This window comes from Etheostoma cragini, chromosome 12 (assembly GCF_013103735.1).
Source record: "Etheostoma cragini isolate CJK2018 chromosome 12, CSU_Ecrag_1.0, whole genome shotgun sequence".
Taxonomy (NCBI): Eukaryota; Metazoa; Chordata; class Actinopteri; order Perciformes; family Percidae; genus Etheostoma; species Etheostoma cragini.
The window spans coordinates 14,453,598-14,474,851 of record NC_048418.1 but is presented as its reverse complement, the minus strand read 5'-3'; the positions used below and the strand labels follow the sequence as shown (position 1 = coordinate 14,474,851).

General features: G+C 39.7%; 1 protein-coding gene across 7 annotated transcripts in view; it reads right to left on the bottom strand.

Annotated features, from left to right (window-relative positions):
* Window positions 1-17,800, bottom strand: part of cacna1eb (calcium channel, voltage-dependent, R type, alpha 1E subunit b) — a 57,672-nt gene extending 39,872 nt beyond the window's left edge. For 6 of the 7 annotated variants that reach the window (XM_034887829.1, XM_034887832.1, XM_034887833.1 and 3 more), the window contains exons 1-5: window positions 17,612-17,800; window positions 15,069-15,522; window positions 8,244-8,510; window positions 4,405-4,510; window positions 3,267-3,406 (exon numbers count right to left, since the gene is read on the bottom strand). In XM_034887829.1, the coding sequence (XP_034743720.1) occupies window positions 3,267-3,406; window positions 4,405-4,510; window positions 8,244-8,510; window positions 15,069-15,484 (929 nt within the window). In that variant the 5' untranslated portion in view covers window positions 15,485-15,522; window positions 17,612-17,800. Of the gene's footprint in view, window positions 1-3,266; window positions 3,407-4,404; window positions 4,511-8,243; window positions 8,511-8,611; window positions 8,961-15,068; window positions 15,523-17,611 lie in introns of those variants that run through there. The other variant, XM_034887835.1, reaches the window with a different exon arrangement.
* Window positions 17,801-21,254: the final 3,454 nt, after the last annotated feature.

Sequence of the window (21,254 nt, the reverse complement as noted above, 5' to 3'; positions counted from 1 at the left end):
CCCTGCATGCTGAAAACTGTACACTTAGCCATAAACAGCCTAGCTGATAACACTGTTTACCTCTTGCACAATTAATTTACTAAACCTGCAGTCTTGAAGGGAACAAATGAAGTCTCTATGTTTTTTTTTGTCTCTCCATCGTCCTTTCCACCCCTTATTTCCCCTCCCCTTTCTTCTCTCTTTCTCTATGGCATCCATCCATTCTTCCAATGCTTTTGCACAACAATAGCGCTGCGTTTACATTTAATTCACAAAGGTCCTGGGGGCGAACCATTGCAGGTTTTAGACACAACTGCCAATCCACTTATCCACCCACCTATTGCTGACTGCAGAGCCTGACTGTGCCATGGAAATACACATTTACTTGCATTTATGCGTTTTTATGTGGATGTATGCCGTGTTTATATGCTTATAAAAAAATTAACAACAACATATATCAACTATCAAGACCTGCCTATAGGGTCCACTACTGCTGACCAGGTGTCAGACATGAGGTAAAGCGAGTGGGGATGAGAAGCCTTTTATTATTTTATTTTTTATGCACTACAAGCATGCGTGGCAAACGTTGACACAAGCAGCGTCACATGCATGAATGCACCAACATAACTTGACAATCAGTGTCGCAAAATTAATCTTTTGGTTCACCAGCCACAGCCTGGTAAAGTAAAATGAATTCTGTCAAAATTAATTGCAGCACCATTTGATGAGCATTCATTTAAAACTATTTTTTTTCTCCACTCTTTAATACAACTGGTGAAGTTTGTAATTCATCATGGAGTTCAACCAAAATGAAAAGCCAGCATTTGCAGGGATCCCTCCAAGCGCACACACACTTCTGCACATACACAAACCCGCTCTGTTAAGAGTTACACTTGACAAGTTAATATTAAAAGGCTACTTTGCTCAAGTACAACTAGAAGTTAGAATGTAGTTAGGATAAGGCTGGCAATATTCTACATTTTTCTTGTAAACAAATCACATGAAAAGAACATAATCAGCAATGGTACTGCTTTTACTAACAAGCCTGTGTTGCCAAAGCCTAATAGCTTATTCCTCTGTGCCATAGACCTCCATTGTTCAAAATCACATTGACGACCCACATCCTTGCACTAGGTGACATGTTCTTTCATTACGATAAACACAGCCACAGAAGTTTATTTTGAGTCATTCCCACATACACCTTCCTGCTGCTATAACTACTAAATAAAGCACTAAATGTCTGTTGATCTGTGGCTGAAAATAGTCCTTAAAAATGCACTGTTTACTCCTGTTTGACTAAGTATATCACAATGCCCACCTGTTTCAGGAAATTACACTGCCTTTTTTTCTTTCCCTTTTTTTCCTAATAGTTGCCTTACCACACAAAACAGTTTTTACTTGCATTTTTTAAAATAGGTGTCCATATGTGTTTGTGTTATGTTGTGAATGTGAAAATGAACTGCTACTTCCTCGGTCAGCTCTAGCTAGTGACAAGAAATAGGCGGAGAAATCAGGCCAATTACAACAGCTGGTCAGTCTGATGTCATGTTGCCTCAGCTCATTACTATTCATGAGCTCGCCCAGTTGAGCTGGGTAAAGGATACTGATAGCAAGGCTCTCATTGGCTAGCTGTTCGCCGATCAGAGTCAAGCAGCTTAGCTCACTTAATATTTATGAAAACTGGCACAAATCAAGCAGTCTTCTTGCAGGCTTCCTATACCACGCTAGAATGGCCTAAAACAAGGTAACCAACTCATTTTTTTCACAAAAAAATGTTAAGAGTCCATGGTTAGAACTTCAGATATTACCACAAAGTAATGGAATACATGTGGCAGGGCACCTTTAACTATAATTGTAAAACGTTTACATCAGATTTATGTCATCAGTAGAAAAGAATGGGTTTGGTATTGAATGCCACATAGTATTCAGAGACGGATAAACACATTGTTGTTTTGGTATTTTCATGTGATTTGTAGAAAAACTATACAGAATAATGACAGCCTTATCCTTAAAGTTTATACAAGCTTAAAAATGGTTGTGAATACGTACAATGTTAGGGATTATGTTTAGATATGGGTTTACATTTTTACAATTTTGGGGTATATTTATCGTAAATATTTGTCCCATTAGTCTCTAAAGACATAATTGGCATATTCTATTCTATTGTAGTAGGCCTGCCTGACCTTGTATCTTGTTAGCTTGTAAGCTGTCACAGATAACAAACTGTTACTGAAGGAGTGGAGCACAAAAAATGAAGACTTTGATGGTTTAAAGTTACTGTTAAAATCAGATATGCAGAAATATTTAACAATCAAAAAGTAGATTCCTTTTGCATAGTAGAACCCACAGCAAAGGACTTCTGTTTTCAGTCATAAATACTGTACATTAGCTAACAATAATGATATCAAACATATAGCCACAACATATGGCAATACATATGCAAACACAGCAGTGCATTAGACATACACTTATTCAATAGTCGTCCGCTCTAGTACAGAAAAGCCAAACCCCACTTCAGAGCAACAGTTAGCCTCTGCTCCACTAGCTTTCATTGGGAGATGTTGTTTAATATTAGAGATAGTAGCAAAAATAATCATTGTTTTATTATCAGTATTACCAATGTAGCTAAGAATATGTACAAAAATACCAAGTATTTTGTTTGAGAGTGATGAATAAAAGCTATATAATAAAATACATTACTGACGCTACTGGAACAGAATTTAGCATGGAAAGGTGACAGGACTGACTGTTTGACTACATAGCTACTACATAAATGACACACTGTGACCAGCAATGTATTAAATGTCATTTTTGTTGATAATTCAACATGCAATGGAAAGAAAAATTCAGGTGTAATTAATAATGTTAATGATGGCTGTATTACATTTATGTGAGCCAGCTACAGGGTCCTGGTATTGTGCAGACTGGCTCTCTGGAACGAATGGCTTAGTTTGAAGTGTGCCATTGCTAATGTTATTAGTCACACCTGTGATTTTTTTCCAGCTTTGACTGCTTTCTATTAAGCATCCAGACACGAGGAGACAAACAGGAAGAAAGCTAAGACACTATTGCCATTCCAAAGTCTAAGTGCAATTGCTTTGCTCTGATTTGATTGGCTCACAGTCAGAGTGTATGGCAATGCTCAAAAAGTTGGTTAATTACAGAGAACAGATATCCGTTCCTCCTACAAAAACAGATTTCACCAGTATACTTGGTAGTAACTTAGGAATTGGTTGACAATGTTTCTCACCACCAGGTTGTCATAGAGACCAGCTTATGTCACTCACCCACTGAGGACGACTATGAAGTCCATGACGTTCCAGCCGTTCCTTAGGTAGGAGCCTTTATGGAAAACAAAACCGAGGGCCACCAGCTTGATCCCCGCCTCGAAGCAGAAGATCCCAATGAAGTAGGGCTCTGTCTTCTCCTGTGGAAGTAATGTACGAGAAGCAGGTCAGCAGAGTCTGTAAAAAAGTCAAAGCTATAACCTGTTGAGTGTACGCAGGATTCACACATAAACACATTTATAGACAATATCTCATATACAATTGAGGAAGTGCGTTTAGCAGGGTTGTAGAAACAAAAAGCCATAATGTTGTGATATTCATATTTACTCCTATTTGGACAATAGTCCTTTACTTAACTAGAAATATGACTCCATTACAAGGGGAAAAAAAGTCATACACTTACAATCCCTATACTGAAAGGTGCTCTAAGTAATGTCACGCAATGTTTAGCCAACAACACAACAAACACTTTTTTGTCACCTTCAGCAAACATCTCCTCACTATCCGCTATCTGCCTGTACCCTGAACACACTGTAAAAAAATAACAGGCTCCAAAAACGGCAACAAAAACAAATTGTGTCAACCTGCACCACAAAACCTAAACAGTCTTCCAGCATTCCAGCCAATAACCGACAAGAAGGATTTGGGGGTGGGGGTTAGAAGGGAGGGGACGGGATGAGGAGGAGGGAAGGGTGAGCTAGCCTTCGTTTTGTTTGAAAATACTTTGAATGTCAACAAGATCAACATCGCTTAGATCTAAAAAATAAAATATTAGCATCAAAAATCTTCATTTGGAAAATGGTCTCATTCAGAGTCTTTCTAAACATGTATGTGGCACTCGGTAAAACTGGTAACATAGTAACAATGTAAAGCTATCTTACATTAAACAGGCATTTCTTTCTTGCCCATTTCTGTGCAAAACTATCCAACACCTTCTTATAATGCTACATGCTAACAGCAAAGTTTGCACCCTTAACTGAAAGGTTTTACTTCAAGACATTTGGGGTTTACTTTTGTGACTTCTATAGTTTAAGGCACAAAAACAGCTTGATCTTCTCAGAAACTCTGGTTTACTTTGTGACCTTGCTCACAACCCCGTCTATGTGTTGAGGATGTGAAAACAGATTTAATTCCTCACCAGTCTCTTTGCCATGGGGGTCTTATCCTCTCCAGGGAGGTGCTGCTCCAAGGCCAGGACAACGCAGTTGGCGGTGATGGTGGCCAGGATCATGTACTCAAATGGTGTAAAGGCCACAAAGTTAAGGAAAGTACTTTAATCAAAACACAAGGAGACAACAGATAAAAACATTCACATGCTGATATTGTAGATTAACACTTCAAGTATCTGACAATATAACAAACATATCCTATTTGACCATACTAAAGTAATCACCGTATTCTAAGTTGAACAAGCTGTCCAAAGCAGTAGCAGCAGTAACTATTTTTGTAATTCTTTATCCATATATACAGTATATTTTCTAAATTCCACAAATACTTCAAAGTGCGTAGGTCAGTGTAAAGGAGAAAAACATAGATGGATGGATGGTTGACAGATGCATTATGGCATGGTTCATATTCTCTGGTATTGCAAGCAATCTGTTAGAGAGATTGCAGTATCCATGGCAACCTGCTTTTAAAAGTGCTTTTCAGTAAAAAAAAAAAGAAAATAAAGAGGCAGGTTAGGGAGAGGAAAAAGAGCGCAGTTGTCACCTTGGCCTGACAAGTTTAATAAACAAACTACAGCAAAACGTCCTGATAACTCCTTTCCCTATAGCTAACACCACAATACACTACAGTGTCAGTTATACAGTACAGCAAGTTTAGTGTACCACATCCTCAAAGTATAAAAGCTTTTCTACTTAAGCAGGGCAGTCTATAAATAAAAGCCAAAGTATATTCAGTGTCTTTGTGCTTTAGATCTTCAATAAATCAGTTTTAGACTGTTGGTCGGACAAAAAAAAAATAATTTAAACATGTCACCTCAGGGGTCTGGAATTTTGTACAGTTTTCTTTCTTCCATAAAGGGTAATCATTAGTTGCAGTCCTAATATGATGCAGAATCTGCTGAGGAGTTGTAGAAACACTGTGAGTCTGTACGTTTGTGAAAATAATAAACATATACAAGTTGAATTTGGAAGATTGTCATATATCAACAATGTAACAAATGTAATGAAAGCTTTCAATTGTGCATTAAAACAATTATTTACTTCCAGCTCTTCAGTTACGATGACACTAATGTTGAATAGACCACAACTCTCGCCACATTTCCTGCAAGAAACTTGTTTCAGGACGGATTTGGGCCATTTTAGGTGACTCCAAATTCAGAACTTAGGTGTCTGAATGGTTTCTGTAGGTTTTAAAGCTTAAAAGTTCACATTATTTCTAGAAGCTCTTGCATAATTTTGATAATTTCTCAGGAGTGATAGCTACCTTATTATTTTCTCCCAGCTAAATGTGTGTACAAGCATTGGCCCCATGGATACAGTATGTGCATATGTGTGAACCAGATGTGCCCCAGCACTTGTTACGTGCTTGTGACTTCTAGTCTCCTGGAGTGTTCCCATGAGGCAGCTGCTCCTTGTTAATAATTGTCCTGCCTTTAGTGAAACGGGGTCACTGACTCACAGAGGAGTGCTGTGATTGGGGCCATCAGGGACCCACACTGACTCACATTGACAGGTCCACATTGTTGCCATTGAAGGCAGTTGAAAATAGCTAAAGTGGGGAATACTTAATAAATTTCGCCCACCAAACCTGTCCTCACTACACCTGCAGAGATTATGCATGTTTTAGACCATTTAAGATTAATCCCAGTTAACCATGCTGTTTTTTTGTTTTTTTGATATTTCAATTTTTTTCTGATCTTTTAAGCAGCTTTTTGTTTTAGTACGGAACAAAAATTAATTGACACCCTCTTACAACGTGGAATAGGGTGACAGGGTGAGATTATCTGGGCTCTACTTTTCCTTTTCCTTTTCAGTTTCTTGTAGCTGTTCCTATGTTTTTCACTGGATACATTTATAACATCCTTTAGTTTTAAATGATTTAAGAAACTGAGCTGGCCATTATTTTATTATTAATTAATCTGAAAATTACTTTCTTTATTATTACATAAGTCTTCTGGTCTATCAAATGTGTTGCAGCAAATCACAATTGAGAAGCTGGAATTAAGGAATGTATGGTAGTATATATAAAAAAATGGCTTAAAGAATTAAGGATTCTAAAAATGATTGCAGATTAATTTGCAGATAATCTATTGACTAAACAAATCAATCTATCAAGTCTACAGTATTTTCATCAAAGTTACATTCTTAATAGAGTGAGATGGAATAGATAAATAATGAAAGTGCTAATGGAATTTGTGTTCTATGCAAATAAATGGAAACCATGGCTGTCTGGAAGGTAGAATGAATACATAAAAAAGCAGTGATGTAAAGTATACACACAGGCTGCAACTAATGATTATTTTCAGAATGCATCAATCCGCTCATTACTTTTGAGATGTATATACACATTTATATAAATGAATCTATAAAACATCAACATAAAAACCTAAGAATATCCACCCTAGTTTCCAAGACTCCAAGGTGACATCTTAAAATCTATTTTTTTGTCTGAACAACAGTCAAAAACACAAAGATATGCAGTTTACAATTATATACAGCACAGAAAAGAAGCTGCAACCAGAGAATTTTTATACTGGCACTGTTCTTCAACTTAACTATGGTGCAGACACTTTGACCTACATCGAGCAACAGAAATCCCAGCAACTTCTAAACCTGTAAGAAATGCAGTACCATACTGTAACACTCCAATATGTTTGTGCAGGAATATACAATCAAAGAAACACTGTTGCAAAAAAAATCAAATGAATCTGTTTTTCTCTTGCGATCTTTGAAGTTGGACCCTGTGAGCAAAAAGCTGGGTCTCACCCAGTCAATACTCTGACATGTGCTGCTTCTACAGCCCACGATCCACCACAGTACAACTGGCCAGCTCTCTCCCACATACCTCTGCTTCTGTGATACCGACAGGCACATTATCAAGCTGCCAGTGGCCAGCTAGTCTTGACCACTAGCCCCACTCCCACACACCACACAGAGCCTGTGGTTAGGTAACAGTGAGAGACTGGCATGCTCCACTGAAGGGGGTGTGCAACGGGAGGAGAAGTGGGAAGATATGGCAACTGAGGGATGTTGAACTGATTGTGCTTTAAAAATGTCTAAATATGGACATGGTTTTTATGGAATGGTTTGATTAAAGTGAACAAGACAAGTATCACTAATGTAGTCTTATGTATGGCTTGTGATGGTGAACACATGTTGGCTGTGTTCACGTTAAATGAATGTGCTGCAGTTGCTGGAAAAATAACTTCCCTGATAATGTTTGTTACTGTAGATCTTAAAGTTCAACTGTTGGCCAATGTTGCAGCGGGAAGAATAAAAAAACGCTGCCTGGTGGATTTGAACTGACACCTACTCATGGCCAGGTTCATATTCCAATGAGCAGAGATGTGCCTACATGCCACCCCCACAGTGAGCAGAGCTGCTTCTAATGATCACCACATGCTAACTTTTTGTCTTCTGCCAACACTGAAGCACATGGAGCTGACAGATGAATAAAATCAGGGAACAGTTACGAAGCAGAATTATGAGAAGAAGGTTAAATGCAGCTATGTAGAGGAATTAATTAATTTGTTGATTTAACTAACAGCTTGAAATCAGTATGCCGATGAGCAAACACTGAAGGAGGATGCAAGGCATCTCCCTATATGTAAAGGACTCATGCAAAAAACATTGAGAGTACTGAAACTGTACTTGTGTCACGGTTTAGACATGGTGTAACGTTCAAGTGTGAATGGAAGTTGTAGGTTCATGCTGAAGGCTTCACATGCTGCCTGTAGCTGTCCATGGTGCTGAAATGACAACATGCACTTTCCCTACTGTACTTTGAAAATGTGTTTTTGTGGAAGGATATGGCCATTCAATGATTCGCCGTGCGGTTTTCCTAATGAAGTTGTTCTCTGCGAATATGAAGAGCGACCTGTTGACGGTCAGGCAGTTCTGCCGGTGTGGGACAGGGTTGTACATGGCCATGGTCCGGGCCCGCTGCGCCTTGGCTTGTTTCATGGAAGCCGAGAGCACCGCTGCCGCCTCGTCCTGTCCTTCTTCTCCGCCGCGCTCCACGTCCCCATCCCCGGAGTCCATCGTGCTGGGAGCGGACTCGTCTCCAAACCGTGCCATTCTACAAAGAGATGAGGAGACCGCCGGCTTAGAGTGTTTCACTACAGGACGACTTCTAGTAAAGAAAAATGTGAAGTGGAGCTAAACGAAAAAAGGATCCACCTTGAATCCGGTGACAGCTTTTCGAGCGCCAAGATTCCCCAAAAGTTGCAGATTCCTATCACTCCATCTCCACAAGAAAAAAATGATTATATCATTCAGATGGCTTATATGCTAGGGGGAAAAAACATCCATTAAGCCTACTTAATGGCGATTCAGGCACAAAAGCTCAGCATCTCTGTTATTCCATCTGTTTAACAGCGCGTTACCATCGGCTCTGAACAACTTTTAATGTGCACGCGTCTCTAAAAGCAGCGGAGAGAGGAGGAAAAAAAAGATCCACCGAGTTTATACCTTTCAATTTTCTATTAACATCCAAGCTCGTTTTGATCTGACAAAGCGGCTCAGACAAAACCTACTCTGTGCTCATAAGAGATCCGAAGGAAATCTTCGCAAACTTTACGCATCTTCTCGACCCGGTGAACTTGACAAATGGAAGACCTCAAGGAAAAAGGACGCCCGTTTAACGCGTATTAAAAACCAGATTCTTTATCGAACTGCACAAGAAGTTATTCTCTTAGGACTCGAAAATGTAGCAAGAGTTGCTTGAATCGCTAGATCATCTAACATGTTTTCACCTGCTGAGAAACGTTCACGCAGCCAGGAGCAACGGCAGCCCCCTCCCACAGTGATATTTCATGATGGCGATTTCAAAATTCATCTGAATGAAAGCTAGTGAGGAGGAGCATATTTTGTTTCCATAGTAATTATAGTTTGCTGAGGATGAACAAAACTGTTTCCTAAAAAGAAAAGAAAAAAGAAACCTTTACTGTAGGCTGTGTGGGTATGTGGTTCAAAAACAATTATGTAAAGATGTTAGTGGGTGAAGTGTCAAGCAAGAAAGGGGTATGAAAATTAATTTAATAGCTGACTAAAAAGAGAGACAATGCAACAAGTGTGTGGATAGGGCACGCTAATAAAAGCAATGACCTAAAGGTGATTTAAAGAACAGGAGCTTGACTCATTTCCCTGCATTTAAATGTGTTCACCATTGGATAGACAGCGTTGTTGAATTGACATTAATGGATACAGACATGCACTATTAAAATGTTTAAAAACTAGGCCATTGTGCTAATATTGGAGTAAAAGTCAGGAGTAAAAATAGAGCATGAAATAGATCTTAGGGCTGTTCCCTTTTTGAGGGAGCAGAGAAGAAAGCAGGGTCTTTTTCACACTCAGTGCCACAAGTGAGACCTCATTAGGCTACTGGGCTCTCCCGCTCCATCTGCTGCTCTCCTCCTTTCCCCACCGTTTCCTGAAGATGACCACTTCAGCCCCCACGCAGACATGATGTTACTGAATCGTGGCTGAAGCTGCTGTTTGTGACGCCAAATACACACAATTAAAATCAACCACGGCATCATCCCTGACACCAAATATGGCTCTCTGCTGCTGACTGACAGCACAATGCAGGTATGCAGTGTGCAGACGGGCAGCGAGCGAGGGCTCAGACAGGGGGATTACGAAAGCAAACCCAGAGAGAGTGACAAATGTATGCTTGGCAAACAAGTCGCGATATGGGGGAGAAGAGATATTTTTAACAGGATGTATGAATAAGTCCCTAATTGAGCTCCTAAAACTCAGACCTGATTCTGTTACTTCCTCTTCCTAAACTGATGAAGAAGGCGGGTCTGTCACTTCATGCAGAGCCACAAAAGGCAACACTGACCAATCCAGTGCATATTGTAAAAATAGCAGGATGACAATTAGAATGTAATATGTACAGTTTGCTGTAATGCACTGCACAACAAGTATCTGCCACATATCTTACATTCATATCCACTTTCTATTAAAAATGTGTTACATAGGCATTCATTACAAAAAAAATCTACTTGTATGTTGCCCAACAAAAATATTTGTCCATCTTTGCAAACAGTAGGATCTCTCTCTTTCTCTCAGTGTGTGTGTCTCGCTCTCTCTTTGCTGTTGTTTCCATAGCGACGTAGCTCTCTTGAATTCCTTCTCCGTTCTTTTAATTTCTGCCAAATAAAGCCATGTTGCACAATAGAGCAACCTCTTCCTACAGAAATCTGTTGTTGCACACACGCACGCACACACACACACACACACACACACACACACACACACACACACACACACCAAACTGACTTTGCATCACTTTTGCGTCGCTACACTGATAATCCATGCATATACGACCAGATGTAGTCTGCTTTAAGACTATTTAGCTTTTGTTCCTGCTCTTGCTCACAGCCTACTCAAAGGTTACTAAAAATAGCTGTGTGTTAGTGGATAGAAGCACAAAGGCTCATACAAATGTTCTTGGACCCGACCAAACTTTGAATAGGATGAATTTACTGTATGAGAAAGGGTCTACAGTATTTAGCTCATTAAGGACTACTTAAGTGCCTTACAGTGATGCAAACAATTCCACTAGCTTAAGCTTTATTTTTATGTCCATAGTCTAGGAGAAAACACCTTATAGGAGGAGACGGATGAAGTGAAGCTGCAGGTTACATGCACCGGGAGTTAAAACGTTAATGGGCGTACTTTGTGCCAGAACTCTAAAGAGCATTTATATAATTGCAGACAGGCTTTCATCCAGCATTGAATGGAGTGGTTTTAGCATTTTATTTTTCTCGCTGTTCCTTAGCAACAGACATCGTCTAGTACTGAGTTATGTCAGTTTGATTTGACCAATAAACGCTGCTTATATCTTCGCACAGGGCCGTGACATGTGCCATTTTACCTTGAAACACAATAACATTATGGTTATTCCCAAAAAAATCTTATAACTCTGCAGATCAACACCAGAAAAAGCTTAACATTTAGTAAATCTCAAATAACTTCTGTTATGAGAAAAAAGTTTTTCTCACTCTCAAAAGTCATATTATGCAGAGATTTTATATCACTCATTGATGAAATATCAATAATTTCAGCTCTGTATCTTTAAAAATCAAAAATGTCCAAACTCAACTGGTGAGCTCCAAAGACATCATATGCTGCTTCCCTGATTTCTTCTACTTTGATTCCCTAGCATCCCCTAATGGACAAATAACCACAATACAGTGCATGTACAGTACAGTAGTGCCCTAAAATGAATGTCCCTCGTTTAATATTTGCACTTTTAAGTGTTGTAGCTCATGTAGTCAATACTTAGAGGTTAAAAATAAGAGAATATGCACATTTCAAGGGTCAAGAATGGACGTGTTTCAGGGTCTTTTACATGGGAGGAAAAGTCAAAAAGAGAATTAATCTGTAATGTGGATGTGTGTGGTGGAAGTATAGTAGAGTAAAGAGAAATCAAAGGAGGAGGAGGAGGAGGAGGAGTAGGAGGAGGAGGAGGGAGGGAGGGGGCTTGTTGGTGGGTTGTAGGTGACGCTGATGGAGGACCACTCCACAATTGAGCGATGGGAAGCAGATAATCAGAGCGATGTGGCTCCAGAGGTCAGGAGTTCACAAGCAAGCACCCTCAGCTCTGTTAATAATGCTAGCCAGTATCTGATTACAGAAAACCGCAGCCAACAATCTCACACAGGCATTAAAAAAGAAACAAATCAACTGATGAAAGCAGTGGGAACTGATTTGGTGATTCATTGTTGGAACTATAACAAAGAAATCTGCATATGTATGGCTATTATGGAGCACCCTTTGATACAACCCTCTGTAGCTAAGCAACAAAACAATAACAAGTTATACTTTATACAACATACTTTCTGCATTTCTATATCTGTCACGCTTTCTCCCTCTCCTCCAACCGTCGAGGCAGAAGGCCGCCGACCAAGAGCCACCAAATGTGCTGAGATAACTTGTGTTATGATTTGACACTACAAATAAAATTGAATTGAACTTATTTTGAATTTATCATTATTCATTTCAACACTTGAACCGCTAGTAGCACTGTGGAACAACGTTTTCAGATGTGCGTCTCCGTTTTGTTAGTATCTCGTGCACAGGGATGCACAGGGACATGGGATACACATTCATGTCAACGGATTGCCATTTTTACACTGATCGGCAATCGGTGAAAGTAACGCGCCAGGAAATGTAGCAATGCACCAACAAAGGAAAGAAAAGAGAAAACTGCGAGCAAGCTAACATGGACGTCAACAATGCAGGTTTCAACTTACTTCAACATACATCCCTGCAGATGTTTATGAGGAAGGAAATTAATTCAACATGTTTATTAGGCCCTAAGGACACACACAATGTATTTAGGTGGGAGACCGTCAAGAAAAACAAAAACTCCACAGGTTATCTTTAATTTTTACCTTAAAGTGGCTATATATCTAACTTTCAGTTTGCCTTGATTCTAGCGGTCGCTTTAGACAAAAGCGGGAGTGTTTTTACCATGCTTGCTGTTGTAGAGGTCTTTCTTTATGGTGCTGTATGTGTTAGCGTTAACATAACGGCACCTACCCTGTTCAGCTTGCTGTTCTGTGTGCTAAATGTCTGTTCTTGGTCTTGGATTTTGTAAATGCGCCTATAGTCCAGTGTGACTTGTATATGTTTTAAAATACGGTAATTTATCATTCCAATATGCATCTTGCACACTACATTTGCACTATTATGTGTCTATATTGCCAATAAAACTGATGCTGATTCTTGTATATATTTTTTTTGTAATTTTGTATATTGTATATTATAGTTTTGAATCATAACAAGTTTGCCAGTTCATTAATTCCTGCTAATATATAATAATTCATTCCTGCTCATGACAGTTTAACCCTTTTGTTGTCCTCGGGTCAAATTGACCAATTTTCCTTTATCATTGTTATTTTTAATTACCAAACGTAACATGATTTGGCAAGTACAAATCTGTACTTTCATTGATTTTGGGGGGTCTTATTCAATTTTATAGCATTTGTAAAACAAATTGAAGTGGTTTTGAAATAGTATTAAAAGTTGACATATTCCAGTCTGTGATTATCAATCAACATCCATTCCTTTAATATTAGTCTATATAATTCCTAATTTCTGCTTTTCCCACTCAAACATTAGTTATACTTTCCTATAAATGAGGTTTATTGACCATAAATTCCAAAAATAATTGTAAAACTAAAGTCAATAACTTAGTGTTATGTAGTGCTGAAAACCTCAAAAAAAGTGACAAACATTGAACAAAGTGTCAAGTGTTGAAAAAAAGGACAAATGTAAGAAAAAGATGAAATTAGATTTTGCAACGTTAGGGGAACGTTCTCTAAAAGGTTGCAACGTTAGGGGAACGTTCTGAGAACATTCACCGTAAAAGAACGTTAAACCAACTTTCTTATGCAACCAAAACACAACCAAAACCCTACCCAACCTAACCAAAAACAAACGTTCTGGGAACATTTTGGGAACCAAAAATTGTTAGCTGGGGTATCGCCTACTGTGTATAACTAAATTAGCGTTACCAGGAGGTCATACAGTCACAATGAATATTTTGCTCAGACAGAAAATCCTTCAGAAAATAAGTTACAGATGCATTGTTGCATATTAAGTATTGCATACTTAGCCTAGATGTATCGTGAGCTAAACCCGGTATCACTGTCAGTGTGTCACGAGCCAAAGCATTAAGAGATTGTTGTAGCAACCAACCTAGTCATTTTTTAGATTTATATAGAGCATTTCATGAAACATATATATATATGCTTTACACAAGAACAGGGGGACAAAAAAATAGTAGAGCAAACATCTGTGCTAAATGGAAGGGGGACGTAATTTAATGTTGGCTACTGGTGTGCAACCACAAGTTATTTCATGAAGGATATAGACAGATGACATACCTGAGGGACAATTTGGGGACGTTTTTGAAACGTTTACAATCCTGTAATTGTCTCCATCTGTTGAAACCCCGAGACTGGGGTTTTGCCCGTAAGGTTGTCTTTCCCTTTCCCTTTTAGCTTTCAGTTTCCTATTTTATCCGGGCAATAGCATTCATAAAAACTATCTTAAAAAAAAGAAATTCACTGCAAGTCTTGTTTGCTGTTACAGGTCAAAAATTCAGAAAACACTTCTGTGTGGTCTCCATTGGACCAATTCATCATTTAAAAACTAGTGATTTGTATAGCTTTAAGCCTAAGTCATATACAGTTTGTATTTTGTGTCTGCTTGCTCTGAATTAGTTGAAGCTACAATGTGTTACAGTTAGGTCTATTTCACAGCAGACAGTTTAACACATCATACCAGGAAAACAACTGTAATTAATGTAACTATTAACAATAACTAAATTAGGATTTGTAGTCACCATTTATGTTATTTTTCTGTAATTACAAGTCAAAACAGATTTAGTGACTGACCTGTTGAAAGGAATGATTCTTTTTTTTTCATTGTATGGCGTAATCAGCCATCAACCCAACATATTTTCTATCTTTATAAGCCTTTGGACTTTGTTCAACATTTAAAACTCAGTTCTTTGGTTTTACAGTGTGTGTTCTTTAACACTGGCACTTTCATCCTCCTCCATGGAGATTTATCATCTCTACACATACAATTTAAGAGAAATCTCTTTTATACTTACTCCCACTCCTTCCTGCGGGCTTGCGGCGTGCTTTGGATTTTGTGAGCCTGGTGAGCCATGATGATGTCCTTTTGCTCCACAAGTCCACCACGCCGCCGCTGCATGCAGTGGGGGCTCAGAGACCCTGAACCCTGATCAGACCAGCCCTCTTCTTGACCACATGGCACATCAAAGCTGGCGGCTCGAGGGGGCAGCCCGAGGTACTCAGGGAGGGTATGAGGGACCTGCAGGGAGCTGGATCGGGCTCCTTGTGCCAGGCCGTGACGGGGCGTGGAGCTGGGCTTCCTCCAGGCCTCAGGCTCGGGGAGGGATAGGGAGGACTGGACGTGCATATTTCCACCTGGACCACAGCGCGATGGAGAGTGGAGGTTGGGTGTGAGGGAACGGGAGAGGGACTGGTCTGAATTGGTGAGCATCTCTACAGAGGACGGTAGTTGGCGATCTCACCATAATGCTACAAATGGGGAGGAGCGGGTATAAAGGCAGAAGAAATGAGGAGTGAAAAGTGGTGAAATACATTCAAGAAACATTTCACATCTTGCCTGTCCCTTCTCTGTTTGTCTATTTTTAGTCAAGATAGAAACTCGGCTCTAGGAGCCAGAATGTCAGTCTGCTGTTCAGCACTTTCTACAGATATTTATGGTCCCCAGGGGATGAAGCCCAGTAGCAGACAGTCTCAAATAGGGTTAATTCCTCTGACTGTCCTGAACTGTTACACTTTAGTAAAGGTTGGCTATGGAATATGGATGAACTTTACTTTTTCTAAACAAATACCTCAGCCAGTGGCATACTTATTGCAAGCAGTGTATAAGCCTGGATGAACAAAAGCATTACACCAGCAGCCATGCAGAAATTGTCCCAGTAATTGTACTGGTAAGTGGAGTTAGACTTTGTGGGTCAGATATTAGATAATCAATATCTAGAGAGCATTAAACACAGCAGGGACTTTCTTGCTTTTACGGTCTCATGACATGGTGCTCTTTGGATGCTTTTATATAGACCTTAGTGGTCCCCTAATACTTTATCTGAATTCTCTTTTATATAGACCTTAGTGGTCCCCTAATACCATATTTGAAGTCTCTTTTATACAGACCTTAGTGGTCCCCTAATACCATATTTGAAGTCTCTTTAATACAGACCTTAGTGGTCCCCAATACCATGTCTGAGGTCTCTTTCCCAAATTTCAGCCTTGGTGCAGAATTACAGCCACTAGAGCCAGTCCCACAATGGGCTTTACTTAGGATGTGCCATTTCTGAGTCTTTAGCTTTTGAGGAGGGGGGGCAAGGTGGAGGCTGGGGGTGTGGCCTCGACCACATGCCAATTTATACAGTTGAAAGCCATGATGTCTTTTTCTCACGGGATGCCAAATTCTCTGGGTGGGCAAAGCAGAGAAAGGGGAGGTAACCTTGCTCCTTATGACCTCATAAGATCTGTTCATACACCTATCGCCGTTTCAAGCCACTGCAGGCTAGGGTGACGCATATTCATTTAAAAAAGTCCTCATAAAAGTGACATTTCCATGCCATGGGACCTTAAATCCACCCCCTTTTTTTTCAAAATAACACTGAACACACCATAACGGACCTGTAAAACCCTTATCCTGTTGTAACAGGGACAGAGACATATGAGTGAGATGAGGTGGCACAGCTGGAAAACAGATAGTTTGAGGTGAGCCAGTCAGAGACAGACCAAACAAGGCTGTTCCCACTGAGCCGGAGCTGAAAGGAAGATGACTGAGTGTGGGAGAGCTGAAGCAAAAGGCACAGTGACTCATACATCAGCAGCAGGGCTCCTCAGACGTGAACTAGACAGACTGACTTGAGCTCTGCCCTCAAATGCAGCACAGCGCTCATCTGAAAGCCGGGAGAGGCTACAAGGTCAACGCACCCATTTACATGGGTGGTGGCTTGATGGCTGCATTATGCTGCTGATGGACAGGCTGGCGCTGTTTTTGCACAGCCGTGCAAATTTAAAATATATGTGATGCCTTTTCTTTTTGGTGACTTTTTTAGCAGCCACAGCTGTATCAACACGCACACCTTCAAAAAGCTGCAGGTGCAAAGAACTAGGATGATTTGCCTCTGAATCTATGCCATAGATGAAAGCATGAAAGCATCACAGCAGTGTGCTAGAGACTCTAATTATTCCTGCAAAATGCGTCCACCTTATCTGTTTTAAAGTTAAAACAGTCGTTCTTTTTTTTTTTATTCTTATTACTCTGATCTCCTTTCATTAGTGGAACCACTGGAACCGCAGGCAGCCCATCCTCTAATTTGTGCAAGTCAGCTGCTGGTCTGCAATCGTTTTAAGGAATAAATTAACTATCCTGTTAACAGGTATTGCTAATTAGGATGCTGTTTCTTGTTTGACGCACGTAAAGAAAGGAAGAAAAAAACCACGCAGAAGCAGTATATCAAGTAAGAATAGATGAATAAGATGCTAAAAATGTTCACTGGAGGGAGAGGAGTAATGCACTGCGCGCGCGACAGGAGAAAAAAAAACAATTAATGAATGAAATGAGTAATGAATTTGACAGCTTTACCTTGAGGTAAGGCGCGCTCCTTCATCGTCAGAAAGCCCCGTTCAAGTGGATACTAAAATTCTCTATTCACTCAATGCAAATTTAGAGGTTTGAGGACGATTCCGCGAGGATTCCTTGAGTGATGATTACGGCTGTTTGGCTATAAATACCGCGGCGGAGGAGCGTGGCTCACATAAACGTAAACAGGCATGGAGATAATCCCAATCATTTTCACTAGCTGAGCTGCGCTGACATGAGTCACTTTATGTGGGTCAGTATGAACGGCTGGATCTTAAAACTTCATTTAAAGAGTTAATTTAAAATGTGCAGACACAATTCAAGCTAAGTCTACCTGCTCGGAGAGTAGATATTTTTTAAGTGAAAGCAATACATGCAACAGGTCTGCTATTTCAAACAACTGTGGTCTGATATGAGCACACTAGATGGTGGACTTCAGCCGCATACTGTACACACTAGTGTTGCATTGTGCCGATAGGTCTGGCTACACCACACATGTTGAGAACTTAAACCAAACCACAATCGTCTTGGGCGGCGCTAAATTCCAAATTCAGCGACGGTGTCTAGTGCAAAATGTCTCCAGAAGGAACTTTCGTGGAACATTTTCACCCAACAAAAGAAAACGCCACATGAAATGTATGCCTAAATGAAGGTAACTGTTCGCTAAACACAGTAACATGAGCTATTTAAATTAGCTGCTGCATGGTAAATGTTAGCTAGCTCGTACCAGTGCATCACCTGTACGGCCTCCAATTCGTCCACAGCATCCCTGCCCATTGGTATCAAAACGTCCCAGTTAGGTAGTTAATGTCGTAAACACATTCTTTGTAAGTCTTTACAATCATTCACTGAAATACCAAGCAGGTCTGCCTTATTGCACGATCCAAAATTTTCTTCAAACATTCCGTTTACAGAGTGTGACTAGCTAGCTTAAAGTTTGTAGTTTCCCGAAGCAGAGTTGAGGGGCAAAGCCTGCTACGCGCCAGATGTCAGACTTTAACCTGGACATTCCGTTTGTCCAGAGAATTGGCATAAGAAGGTACAGGTTTTACCTTCACCTGTATCCTTTTTGTTTGTCCAACAGCAGAGCAGGCACAAGTTTTCTTGGAACTGCAGTGTTTGTTTTACCTCCCCAAATCCCCAATGAAGTAAGCAGTGGTGAAAGAAGTATATTTTTCCCTTTAAATAATTAAAAGAAGTAAAACCAGATTGGTAATATTCCATTATGAGTCAAAGGCATCACTTCAAATAAGTACTTAAAGATCTTAAGTGAATGTACAATACTTTAGTATTCCGTGTATTATAGTTAGAAAAAAAATAGATCATTAGTGCTAATGCAGTAATATGAACAGTAAGCTGTTGGATCATATTATCTATAGATATATTCCATTTAATAAAGTGGTGGAGATGATGATGATGTGTGTAAAAGCGTAATCTGTAGAGTAACAACAGCTGCCATATAAATGTAAGTAAGTAATATACATTTACTTTTGAAATTTTGTTTAGTAGAAGCAGGACAAAATGTCAAAAGCTTTATGTCAGTAACAATCTAATGTTTTCAGCTTGATGAATGCACTGAAAAAAAATGTTATATACATACATTTAAAAAAGCAAAGGTTTCTTCCAAAACCTTAAACACAATCTTTATAAAATCCTTCTTTTCAGGTCTCAAGTGTGTCATGTGTATGTACTATATTATGAATCTAGAGCCAAGGACAGAGAATACTGTTTCTTTGATTAAAACCAAGCCACGATGGTCCATGTACTTACTATAATTAAAAGGTCAGACGTGTTCATTTTAACCAATCCTGCAATTCCCTAAACTGAGGAAGAGGTGTCAGCCATGGGACTAAGAGTGGCGCAGAAACCATCTGCTGCCACCAACACTGAAGGGTAAATGAAGACTTCTAATTAAAACTGTGTTTCTCCTAATGTTTGTCCTGGGACGGCTTTCCAAATCTTTGTCTTAATCAGGTTATAATTTTCCTTAATCGCCCAGAGTCCCCTCAACTATCTATTCAAATATCTCTATAAACCGCAGTAGTTGTCAGACATGTCCCTGAGCACTTTTTAACACAAAGAACACAGGGTAGGATTATTCAGACATATTTTTCTATGTCCCAATGCCATATTGCGTGGATTAGATATTTATTTATGTAATCTAACAGAATCATCTCAGTGAGGAAATAATTGCCATCTTATCTTCCAGGCACGCAGCCAAGTGGATGCATGACGTGGAGACGCCAAGCAGAGAAACCATTGAAAGAAGGGGGGAAAAAAAGACATTAGAAATATACCATCAGAGGTGTGTGTGTGTGTGTGTGTGTGTGTGTGTGTGTGTGTGTGTGTGTGTGTGTGTGTGTGTGTGTGTGTGTGTGTGTGTGTACTGTAGGAGGACGAGCATGCTGTTTGGTGAATGAGACAGTTGGTAGTAAATGGTTGGCAAATCAAATCTGGTCTGGCATAAGAGGCAACCCTGAGGGTGAACATCAGAATCTTTGTATGCTTGTTGGTTCACATTTTACAGACTTCTGCTCAGTGCAATGCAGTTTTCTTTTAATCTCTCACTCAGATTTTTAAATAATCTAACCTTTTGTAGGCCCAGAGTATGGAGACGCATCTTTATTACACGTAGGTATTAGGGGTAGGGTTGGGTACCGAAACCTGGTTCCCGGTACCCGGTTGGGAGTCGGAACGGATTAGAGCGCAAATTTAGATTCCTCATTTTAATTGCACTTAATTTATCGACTGAAATTATCCAAAATGGACTTAAAAATATCACACTTTCTCTGTGGTCTGATGTTAGTTAGCTGCCGTAAATGTTGGCTACTTTTAAAAGGCCACATTTTTCCTTTGGGCTCACCAAAACGGACATAAAAGCAAATTAACCATTCACTGCACGTGATCACTAGGACACATCTTACACTTGCTCTGCTAGTCTGTCGTTAGCTAGCTAGCTTTAAATGCATTTAAAATGCCTAAAGCAAAGCAGACATAAGTGTGAATGTATTTTACAGCGGAGGATTCCGACACTGCAGAATGCAACAAATGTTTCAAAACGGTTACCTGCAAAGGGGGAAACTTGTTGAATTTATTGAAATATGCGGCGACACACGGGATACATCTTAAGGCAGAGGGATACACGGTGTTGGACAGCATGCGGACATCAGTCTCTGGTCCCAGTGACAGCGGGACCAGTTCAAGTCTGACTGCTAGCATTTTTGTGAACATTGATGATTAGGACAATGATGACAGCAGCCTTTCTGCAGGTAACCAAGCTAATATAATATTGATTGCTAATACCGCACTTATACTGTTAATAGTGTTTTAAAACTGATTTTTGATAGATCATTGTAGTTGTGTGTTAGGTGACTTGGGTTACTTTGAAAAGTTATTATATTGTTAAATTTTAATTGATTTCAATTAAAAAAGTTAAGTTTTTCAAGAAGGAATCGGAATTGTTTTAAAAGTAATGTTTTGGCATCGGAATCGTAAAAATCCAAACAATACCCAAACCTAATTAGGGGCTGCAGAGGCAAACAGCAAGTTTAATGACTCTGTCGTTAACTCATGTTGACACATGGTAATAGCACCAGGATGCTTCAACTAATTCAACTACAGTACAGCCAACACAGCTGTAGGGGAG